The 11,389-nt window shown below is 35.0% G+C and overlaps 1 protein-coding gene, 1 long non-coding RNA gene and 1 pseudogene across 2 annotated transcripts; 1 reads left to right on the top strand and 2 right to left on the bottom strand.

Moving 5' to 3' along the window:
- Positions 1-1,483: 1,483 nt before the first annotated feature.
- LOC107866491 lies at positions 1,484-2,453 on the top strand (annotated as a pseudogene).
- Positions 2,454-5,858: 3,405 nt separating this feature from the next.
- LOC124896972 lies at positions 5,859-8,276 on the bottom strand. Its single transcript, XR_007053349.1, has 2 exons — positions 7,878-8,276; positions 5,859-7,594 (listed from the first exon to the last, which is right to left on the bottom strand). It is a non-coding gene; the product is annotated as an uncharacterized LOC124896972 (long non-coding RNA).
- Positions 8,277-10,097: 1,821 nt separating this feature from the next.
- Positions 10,098-11,073, bottom strand: LOC107865586. Its single transcript, XM_016711818.2, has 2 exons — positions 10,570-11,073; positions 10,098-10,430 (listed from the first exon to the last, which is right to left on the bottom strand). Exons 1-2 carry the CDS (start codon positions 11,071-11,073, stop codon positions 10,098-10,100), a joined length of 837 nt encoding a protein of 278 aa, XP_016567304.2.
- Between the last annotated feature and the right edge of the window lie 316 nt (positions 11,074-11,389).

Below are 11,389 nucleotides of genomic sequence, written 5' to 3' on the forward strand. Positions count from 1 at the left end.
TGAGTATTAAATTAATAGAATGGATTAGATTTGTGTTTGAAATTAGACGAAGGTCATCCTTTATTTCGTAAATTTTTTTTTGCTTTTAAAATATAAATAAATGGGTAGGCCAAAATTGAAGTTTTTCGTATTTAATTAATTTGATGTAATATGTTTTGAGCTTTATTTAATTTTAAAGATAGTAAAATTGAGATTATATAAGAAATTAGAAATAATATAATTAGTTTTGGGCATTATTATTATTATTATTATTATTATTATTATTATTATTATTATTATCATTATTATTATTATTATTTTAATTTATTATAAATATATTTAGATAATTATTTTTGTTAAATTAACTAATCACTTAATATTTTTATTTTTATGTTTATTTATTTATTTAATTTTTTTTTCTTTATTTCTTAGAGATAAGTAATATTTCAAATAGGCAGGCCTTTAATGTTAGGCAAATTTAGACATGTTTAGAATTTCCATCTCAATTAAGAATGCGGCGTACGCATCTTTCTGAGATATTTAAAAATAATTCAAGGATGCAAAGCTGCACTTGAAATTTTTTTTCTAAAATTAACTTTCATCGGCTTAATACAAGAGGTGTAAAAGATATCAGACATTTAAAAAAAATGAGTGAATCTATGCCCCGATATAATTATCAAAATAATTTAAGTCAGGATAAATCAATGAAAGCGACCGTGCTAGAACCACGGGACTCGAGGGGTGCCTCACACCTTCCCCTCGGTCAACAGAATTCCTTTATCCGGTCTTCTCTTTTCGCATACCAACAAAGAGTCATTTTTTTTTGACTAGGGATTCAAAAAGATGACTTGGAATACCATAACTCAATTCCAAGTGGCGACTCTGTAAATAAATTAATCCCTATTCAAAATCGTCACTTTAAATGGAATAACTCTTCGACCTGGATTCCCTCGAGCGTAAAAAGAGTGTGACATATATGAATAACTAAAATCTGGGAGAAAGAAAAATTAAGTAAGAAAATCGAAAGAGAGGGTAATTAAAAAGAAAATTAGTGAGATTTATGTTATTTACCCATTATTTTAGTCCAATCCATTTATTCAATCTGTTCATTTTAAATTGCTCAATTTCAGATTGACAGCCCTAGGTACCACCATCACAATTCATAATTACAAGTATAAATAACATAAATATCAACCTTTTAAAAGTAATTACACTCTCTTCCACTTTTTAAATTACTTTACTCTCTCTCCCTCTTAATATACATAACATAGCCAACATATACATAGCATTTGTGTATATATTGAGATTTTTGTAATATGTTTAAGGAGTTGAGATTTTTTGTAATATGAAAACATAAGTTGTGTATTTACGTAATTTTTAGCAATATATACAGCACTAGTTTTGGTGGACAGGTTTGGTCCAAGTATCTAACGAGGGTTGAGAGAGTAATTTACCAATTGAAAAAGTTAGGGGATAAAATTTAAGTAATTAAGAAAAGGTAGAATATAAAGGTAGGTTTTCCTCCCAACCCTAATAATGTCATTACTGAGTTTTTCAGCCTCCAACGCCTGACCATGAGAGCCACAGCTGATATATTGCCGGAATGTCTCATTCAAAAAATACTTTGTTTTCTTAGTTTAAAAGAAGCAACCAAGATGGATATTCTCTCCAAAACATGGCTGCAAGCCTATTCGACTCTTCCCAACTTGAAGTTCATTATTCGTTTTCAATGCCATATAAAAATAGTGGATAATATCATGGAGAGATATAGGGACGGGAAAATCCATATAGAAAACTTTGAATTATCATGGAGAGATCTTTGTCCTCCAGTTGATAAGTGGCTTGACATTGCAATTCAGAATGGTGTAAAAGATGTTGGCCTAGACGGTGTGTCATGCTCCTTCCCTATTGGCAGCAAAATCTTTAAGGGAATTGGTTGTGTGGGGTTGTACTCTTATGCCTGTTTCGTTATCTAGTGGTGTTTTACTGAATTGCAATTCTTTGAGAAAACTTTCTCTATCTTATGTAACATTAGACGAAAACATACTTCAGACTCTACTTAATAGCTGTCCCTTGATTGTCTCTTTCATCCTAAAGTTCGTTCGGGGCTGGAAAAGATTGAGCTGCCAAATCTTCGTAAGATCAAGTCAGTTTCCATTAGGATATTTAAGAACCAGCGTGTTAAAATTGAAGCACCAACTCTTGAACACTTGTCTTATTTTGGTTTATGTTTATCGGAAGGATTGGTTGTTACTGAATGCAAGGATCTGAAATCCTTAGATCTAACACATGTAACTATATCTGATGGGTTTCTACAGAACCTTATTTCTAGATCTCAATTCCTCGAGAGTTTGATATTAGATGATTGTTTCCAACATAATTTAATTCATGGAAATAATCTTCAATCACAAATAAAAATATGTAAAAACAAAAGTTTTATTGATAAACGATGGGGTATAAATGTGTTCCTTCCTTGATTTTCTCCGTAATTCGAGGGTCGTCAGTAGCATATTTTTCGAATGTATGGAGATATGGATATGAATTTCTCCGTAATTCGAGGGCCGTTAGTGGTGTATTTCTCGAACGTAGGAACATTTAGATTTGATCTCCATGAAAGGAGGGTTTGTCTTCTTGATGTATATCCCATGAAGGGTTTTGATCTTTATGCCATGAATTTATTGGAACTTTTCAGATCTTTGATCTCTTTGTGAATATCCCGTGAATTTGTGGGATACTGGAGATGCCTTTGCCCCTTTATATCGGCGTAATTTAGGTTTTAGGTTGAGTAGCCATCAAGCTAGATTTAGGGTAAAGTAGTTCCCAAGAACTCTAACCAAAATTGAACTCTTTTTGTAGAGTCCACAAAATTTCAATGCATACAATGATCTTTCTGATGGGCGGGAAAGGTTCAGCACTTGTAAGAGTGGATCCTTGAAGATTTTGAAGATTCGGAATTGTGATGGCATAAAGGAGATTGATGATCCAAATTTGGTATCAATTGAGTATCAAGGAAAACAAACTCCCGAACTTAAAATTGCTAGAGAGTCGTGCCAACTGAAGCATTCAAAAATCGTTCTTAGCGGCTTTCATTCAGATGCTGCATGGTTTGGTAAGTTGCAGAAGTTCTTATCAAATTCAGCCTCTTGGTCTCAAGTTTCCCTTTATTTTGTTGACTGCGCTAAGATCAACATGAATGATTTGCTACTGCATGACAGAGTTGCTATCCCACAAGTGGATGTTTTGGATGTAAAAACAGAGTTTTATGAGGAGTTGCCAACATTTGTGGATGCCTTGCTATTGAGTTGTCATCCTAGGAGACTCAACCTATCATCATCTGTCAAAATCAATAAATGTTTCATTGATCGTTTAATGCATTTGAGTCATTCTACTTCTCATGGAAGGGAGTCTTGGCATAGTCAATTAATAGCCATGAAAGCTTTTGATGTGAAAAATCAGCCGTTGCAACAGTTGGAAATAGACTCCCTTATGGAGTGGGAGTGGAAGCGAATTTATTTTTTATTAGATTGGCAATGTAGTTAATTTATCAAATTTCGAATTGAATGCACTTGTTCATTTCTAAACTTTATTAATTCGTTTTTCCGTATGAATTCCTCTCTTTACATCTGTCTTCAAATTTACAACTTACTAATGACGTCGCAAATGGATATCTCAATGCTTTGGTGAATTAATTCAGGTGTCACACCCTTTTTTTACAACCAAAAAGATACAGATTTTAAGGTTGAAAATGTTTTTATTATTAAGTGACAAGAAAATAAAAATTTATTTTGAAATGTATAAACCACATCAAACACATAAAACAAGAAACAAACATATCAAAACCCAAATAATAATGTCCAGTTCGATTATACAGTCCAAAATAGAAAAATGCAAAAAATATAAAACCTATTCTATATTACACTAATCCTGAACTGCGCTCCCGTGCTTTACCCGATGCCTCGGTCCTTCGTCACGAATATTTTTCGCCAACATAATACGTCGGAGCATTCCCCGGTGAATAAACTTTGGTTGGGTTTTTGAGTGCTTTCCGGTAAATAACAGAGCTGTTTTTAGGAGTGGACTTGATCGACGCCGAATCGCCGGTAAGATCTGGTCGTCGGCACGAGCTCGGTTGTTTCTCTCCCTCACCCGCTGCTCCACTCTCTCTCGATCTCTCTCCCTCTCGCCACTACTTCACTCTCTCTCGAGCTCTCTCCCTCTCTCTGCTGCTTCACTCTCTCTCGAGCTCTCTCCCTCTCTTGATTTACTCACACTGTCAACGTGAGTGTGTAGTCGTGAATCTGTGTAGAAGCGGATGGTAGTGAGGTCTGTGTTAGTGTGAGTGTCGTGCGTATTGTGATGGATGATAGGATCCAAGGATGAGTGTCTGGGTGTACTAAGAAAAAGGAGGCAGAAGACCTCACCCCCTCCCCGCGAGTTTTCAATTAAGAAAATGGGACAAGTAGGTCCCGCAACCTTATTAAGTTAAAAAAATTAAGTCCCTTGAACAACTGGGATAGTTGTTCCACAACTACATTAGTTGTTTAACAACTTCGCATAGTTGTTGAACAACTTCTGTCAGTTGTCGAACAACTGTCTCTAGTTATTAAACAACTTTGATAGTTATTGAACAACTTCATAAAATTGTGGAACAATTACTAAAATTATTCAACAACTGAGATAAGTTGTCGGAACGAAAAAACTTAAAAAAAGAAACTCAAAAAAAAGTTGTCTCTCCCAATTAATTTTAAAAACTAATAGCACTCCCATTTAATTGGGCAACTCTGTATTGCGTATCGTCTCCCCAAAAAATGGGTGTTTTCTGTTTTATCCAATTGTGAGCATGTGGGTCCCTCTATCAATTTGGAAAGAAAGAAGAAAAAGGAATATCACGTGGGCCTCTTCCCCTTCTCTATTTTTTGTCTCTCTCTATGTATGTATTATATAAAAATGGAAAAATTCCCTTTTTTGTTGGAATCTGTTAAGAGCAAAGGGGGGAAAACGTGATTTGGGTAGGATAGGGGTTTAGGGGTTAGTGAATAGAGGGTGGGGTAGGGGTGGATTATTAGAATGATTAAAATAAGATAAAATTTGTTAGAAGTTTTGTTAAGAATTGTTATTTTTATATTTTTATGGGGTATAATTACATGAATGAAGGTGCGTTGTAAGGTGATCTAAAATGAATAAAATTAAACTTCGAAGGAACAAAACTAGGTGTCTATATCAGGCAATGAAAAAAAAACTAATGGGATTCAATAATCAAGTATTCGTAAAGTAAAAATGCCTATCTGTCAAAACCATCGAGAGAAACATTTTCTCGTCTGTTGAATGATCATCATCTAAAACTTCTGTTGGTTTAAAACCATTAAAGAAAAATAACAGAAATTCAATTCAAAAGCTAGTTGCTAAAAAAGAGATGGAGTTTGAAGAAGAGAATATGCTGAGAGACAAATTATTTTCTTGTAAAAGTCATCTGTTATTGATCATCAACTTAGCAACTTAAATAGTTGCTATTACTGTTTTGCGGAGAAATTTTGGACTTTTGAGAAGAGAGTCGCCACTTAATTTTGAAAAGGAATTAAGAAACCTTTGTAATGTACTTAGACGACTCAAAACAGTAAAATCATTTAAGTTAGAGATTCTAGATAAGCGGTTCCTATTAACGTTTTAGAAAAGTGTTAGACACCTAAAACGTTCGCTAACTTGCGGTTATCCGGACTGTTTGAAAATTGTCTTTGACTAACTTTGGAAAATCGATTTATTGGAGAAAAGATTGGTTAGGGAAAAAAAATTTCAAAATCAATTTTTAGCGACTTAGTTACGGATTTAACTAGGTTCGCAAGAAGCAGGTAAGAACAAGTAAGAAAAAGGAAAAGGAAAAAGGGGAGAAGTAGTGATTTAGAATTTTAAGCCCAAACCATCAACCTGTCTTAGTCTAGATGTTGGGCTTTCGGCCCGTCTTCCACCTGTCCTAATTCTATGTTTTCGAGCCCTTTTTGGCTCGAGTTTTCACTTCGCCTGTATTAGATACAACTTTGGCTTCAAGGCCCAAATGAATGACTAAATTAATAAACACATAAAAAAATAAATGAAAATAAATAAAGCAACAATAAATAAATAAATAAATAAAGCAAAATAAGACTCTTCGAGTCTCTTAGTTACTTCAATAAGGGTGCCTTTGGATCCATTTTTTCTTCTTCCATCTTCTTGCCTTGGTATGCCTCATGATCGACTTTTAGACTTGTTCTCGGAGTTGACTCGATAGAGATGATGGGCCTCAAGATCCCATCATGAATATGCGAAAGGAAAAGAGTCCATGTAGGACTCAAAAATGGATTCATGCAAATAAAAAGATGAAGGAATTAATACATGTTCACAAAAATGAATTATTCGGGCAACAAAGAAACATGAATCAAACTCATATATAAGAAACAAATATGGAGGCCACAAGGACCGGTAATGAAAGTTTAGACAACAACCACAAGATACCCCGTATATTGCCACCAAGTGGGGTCTGTGGAGGTTAAGCGTACACAATCCATGCCACTACCTCACATGTGAGATAGAGAGGTTGTTTTCGATTAACCCCCGACTAAAACTAGAAAAGGGAAATTGATCTTTAAAATAATCTGCACAACTGAATGTTAACAGATCTTTTAAGAATAGTCCACTAAATGGCTCTAGGTGAATTATAAGTATAGATAACAAAAAATTTTCTTAATAGGCATAGAGAAGGATGAATACTACTATTTTAGAACCCAAATTCCAACGAATAACAGACATATACTAACATGGTACTAAACAGGATTCTCTCCAAATGGTCCTTTTATTTGAGTCGTAAAATTTCTAACACAAAAAGTTCTACTTGAGGTAAAATGCACTAACAGAAGAGAGTTATACAAAGCCACAGTTGAACCTAGATATTCCACAGAAATGAGTCACAGAACAAGAAAACTAAAGACAATGATAGCAGCAATCTGGAATTCAAAGCCTCTAGTCTATAAAGATATCCTAAGTCTAGTTTTAACATGGCTACTTAGTCAATTAGATTATAATCACAGAAGAACTTGGATTTTTCGCATATCTAACAATTGAACCGCACTCAAAGAATCCAAGGTGGCACACATCAGTGCATAAAAAGCAAACTGAGATATAGTTTCATGGACAGTTCTAGAAAAAGTCTAATACTTTAAGGCTTCAACATAAAATATCGAAGGCACGGTATATCAAGAACCATATTCACTTGTCAAATCAAACAGCTAGATAATGAAAGATGGATAACAACTAAGTTAGGAAACAACTTCCAACGTGTGAAATTCAAATTGTTTGATGACCTCAAGTCAGCATGGACTAAACATAAAGATGAACCCAAAACATCAACTGATTCAACATAAAAAAACCTATGGATTGTCAATGCCAATCTACAAAGAACATCCCAGCCTCAAGACATTAACCAAAGCTACTACTGCTACAATCATTACGACATAACAGTAAAGGGAAGAATCGAGTACTGACCGGTTTTTGGGTAGCAAAACAGGATAACGAGTTTACGTCGAGATGCACCTCCATCGTAAATTAGCATTACCAACTCAGGAACCTCCTCCGATTGACCGACCAACTTTCAGAAAGAAAAAGTAAAAAGAAAGTTTTCAATAAGGGAACTATTTTGATCTCAAAATTTTCTTTCCTCTCTTTTAGAATCCAAAAATTTCAAACTCCAGAATTTTCAACCCTAATTTTCTACTCCCGAATTTCCCCTAAGTTTTTCCACCCAGAACTTTCGAACCTATAAGGGAAAGAAAAAAAAATCCCCTTTTCCTGCTCTAAAGAGAGCTAATTATAGAAGAGGATTGAGGGTTTATTTTTGAAATTCAAAATATCAGGACCATAACAAACTGTACCTCTATTTTCATTTTATTGAACGAAATTCCAAAAAGTGGCCAATAGAAATTAGTGGAAAGGGAATAATCTTCACAAGCCAGTGAAAATTTTCCGTCTATGTACCAATTCGTACTATGGTACCCGAGATTCACAAGAATTGAACGTTGGGGTGAGCCAGCTCATTTATTTCTAGAAGTTTTTCTTGAATTCCCGTAACCAACACACGCCATCTAGGCGGGTCAAAGTCGGGTTGACTTTGGGAAGCTGGTTTTCGCCAATTTTTGGGTTGAGAATGACGGGTCGGGTCGATTTGGATGGATTTTGGCTGGAACATGGTCATTGAAGTTGGTGGTTTTGAGTTGTTAGGATGGTTGAGAATTTTTCTTGTTTATGTGCAGCTTTGCTACTTCAGAGAAGAAAGGGGGGAGAAATAAGGGAGTTGGACTGGGTCGGCCGTTCTTTGGGCCTGGGGGTTGGTGTTGTTTTGTTTTGGGCTGGCTGATGACGGGTTGGGTCGGATTTGGGGGGTTATTTAATAACCCCAACTAAATCTAATTGGGTTATTAAATAACCCTAATTAAATTTAATTAGATTAGAATAATCATAATTAAATCTAATCGGATTAAAATAATCCCAATTAAGAAATGGGCAACTTTTGGGATTAAGATTGAATTACAATTTAAATGACTTATTTAAATTACAACCAAATCAAATGTCTATTGGTCAATTGCATCACAATTGGGCCAATTTGAATTCAATTAAGGTCATATTTAATTCGTTCGCTAAATTGAATCGCAATCTGACACGAATCAAGTAACAAATTAACCTCGAGTTTCTTAATTTGATAAAAATCCAACAAATATTCCTCCTGATAAAATATTTCGAGAGCAAATCATATTTAAAACCAAGATTTAATCCATTTGAATTAATTTTCAGGTTCAATCAATAAAAATCTAATTTTGATAAAATGTTCATTTAAATAACAAAGTTTATACTCTCGTATATATAAAAATGCGAAAAATGTATAACCGTTAATTAAATGATAAAATCGAATTGAATAAGTAATTTAAACCAGCATTTATTTGAACAAAATAATTGTTGTGATTTTATTTTAAAATTGAAGAAACTCGAAATTAAATTGGATTGCGGAGGGCAAAAATTAGATGTCAACAACTACAACTAAAAATAGGACAAAGAAACAATCTATCTCTACCAAAATTAAAATAACTAATCAGTTTCCTACTAAAGATAGGACTCCTAATTTAACTAGAATTGTACGTAAAAAAACTGAAGAAAAAAAATAGTTGCATTCTTAAAGCAACTTTCACACTCCTCCTTGCTTTATGAAATGCAAACATCAATTCTTTTCCTTAGAAGCTCGAACTTGTGTAATGACCTCAGATGTAACAACATATCTCCCACCATTCCTGGTATACCTGCCAGTGTTTTCAACATCGTTGTACGACAACCGTATCTTTTCTTAAAAAATAAATTGGTTGGAATCCTGAGAAGTTTCACTGACCAATAAGCAACCTTATCAAGGAATGTCTTGGCCACATGGTGCTTGCTTAGATCAATCTACAAGTCATCCTGATATGTCTCCTATGGAGATGCGAAATGTTTAACGTCTCTATGATGAGCTTTATCAACACGAATGACAGTAACAACATCCTTTAAAATAGCATCCTTAGGCAGTTTACAGTAGTCAATTGCTATCGCCGGAGCAGGGACATTTTCAATTTCACCACAATCAATATCATTAAGATACAAAGTATATGAGTGTATAGCCTTCTCTTCCAGCTAACCAACAAGTATGTGTGCAAGCTAGGGGGCCAGCAAGTAAAGCACAAAGTGAAAATTGAATAACGCTCCCTGCATAGAAATAACTAAAAACCTCTCAAAGTGCTTTTCGGAAGAGATAAGAGGGCTCACAGACTGCATAAGATATGACAACTCATTCTTCAGTAAATTCTTTTTACCATTGCCAACTTTAGCTTTTTCCTCTTGGGAAGCCGAATTAGGCATAATGTTATCTACTGAACTAAAAATCCCTTGCCCATCACCTCACAACTTATCAGTATCAACTATCAAACTAAAATCCTTAGAGTCGAATGTAAAATCAGAACTTAAACTTTTTGTTTTAACAGAATCATCCTTATCTGGATCATCAAGATTAAAGTCATCATTTTCTGAGTCTTCAGAAGAAATCCCCAAGGTCACATCATCTTTAGAAGGGGCTTCTACCAAGTCTTCAGATGCAGAGTAAAAATTAGATTCATCAGAACTGGCCTCAGCTTTGGAATCATTTTTTTTACATCTGGATTGTCAGGGTTGTAGTCATCATCCTCTGAGTCATTCGATGGAAGTCCAAAAATATCATCTAGCTTCTTCTCAAACACAGCAGCAGCTTTCTTGGGATATACTTTCTCCCGGCTGTCAGTGGCGGAAAGGTCTGCTCCTTGAAGATCATTAAGCAAGTCAATGCAGTCAACTTTGCAATCACAACCAGGAAAAAACCAGCCTTCTTCATCAGGTGGAATGTCTTCTTTTAACAGAGGTGGCTCCACACATAACTGGTGAATTCCACGCTCTTAATGAGAAACTTCTACCTCTCATTTTGATTTTAAATAGGTCTTATCCAGATGCTTCCTTGATCAAGCAATGTTTATCTTTGAAATACAATTTGAAACCTTTTTATAGTAACGAACCAACGCTTAACAAGTTATGGTCCATATCGGATACATAAAGAACATCAGAAATTGGTTTAGTTCCCGATTTCATTTCAATTGTAATGGTTCCCATTCCTTTTGCTGAAATATAACCACCATGGATGATTCTAACTTTAAACGGATATTTAACACAAGTCATATGATTTGTGCATCCGCTATCGATCAGCCACGACTCGCTTAAGATACTGCTTGTCAAACATGATGCGACAAAGAGTTGATCTTCTTCCTGTTCATCAACTACTCCAGCCTCTGCATCTTGTTGCTGAGTTTTGTTCTTGCAGATGATCGCTTCATGCCCAAGATGATTGCACTTAGTGCACTTAGCATCAGGCCTCTCCCAACACTTAAAAGGTGCGTGTCCGAACTTGCCGCAATGCTTACAAGGAGGGTAGTTTCCTTTGAAACCACCTGTTTTGTTTTTGTTGTTGTGTGTTGCACCTTCTTCATCAGGTTGTTGGTACTTTTTATTCTTCTTCTTCTTCTTCATAGAACTTCCATCATCATGATGTTTGGCTGTTAAGGCACCTTCGATAGCTCATTCTTGTCTCATAACAAGTCATTGCTCTTGCGCTTGAAAAGCACTTAAGAGCTCTGCAAGTGTGATCTTGGACAAGTCCTTAATATTTTCTAAGGTTGTTAGATAGCCTTAAATCTTTCAGGTGTCATTACTAGGATCTTCTTAACGATCATTGAATCATTGAAAGTGGAACCCAATAATCTGATGCGATTGCTAAGTTAAGAAGTCTGTCAAAGTACTCCTTTATGGTTTTACTTTCTTTCATCCTTCGCAGCTCAAACTCAGT

Source organism: Capsicum annuum, chromosome 3 (assembly GCF_002878395.1).
Source record: "Capsicum annuum cultivar UCD-10X-F1 chromosome 3, UCD10Xv1.1, whole genome shotgun sequence".
NCBI lineage: Eukaryota > Viridiplantae > Streptophyta > Magnoliopsida > Solanales > Solanaceae > Capsicum > Capsicum annuum.

Coding starts and splice junctions, on each gene's coding strand:
- LOC107865586 (XM_016711818.2), bottom strand. CDS start 11,073: ATGAAGAAGAAGAAGAAGAATAAAAAGTACCAACAACCTGATGAAGAA. Junction 10,431..10,569: donor TGGACCATAACTTGTTAAGC/GTTGGTTCGTTA, acceptor GGAATTCACCAG/TTATGTGTGGAGCCACCTCT.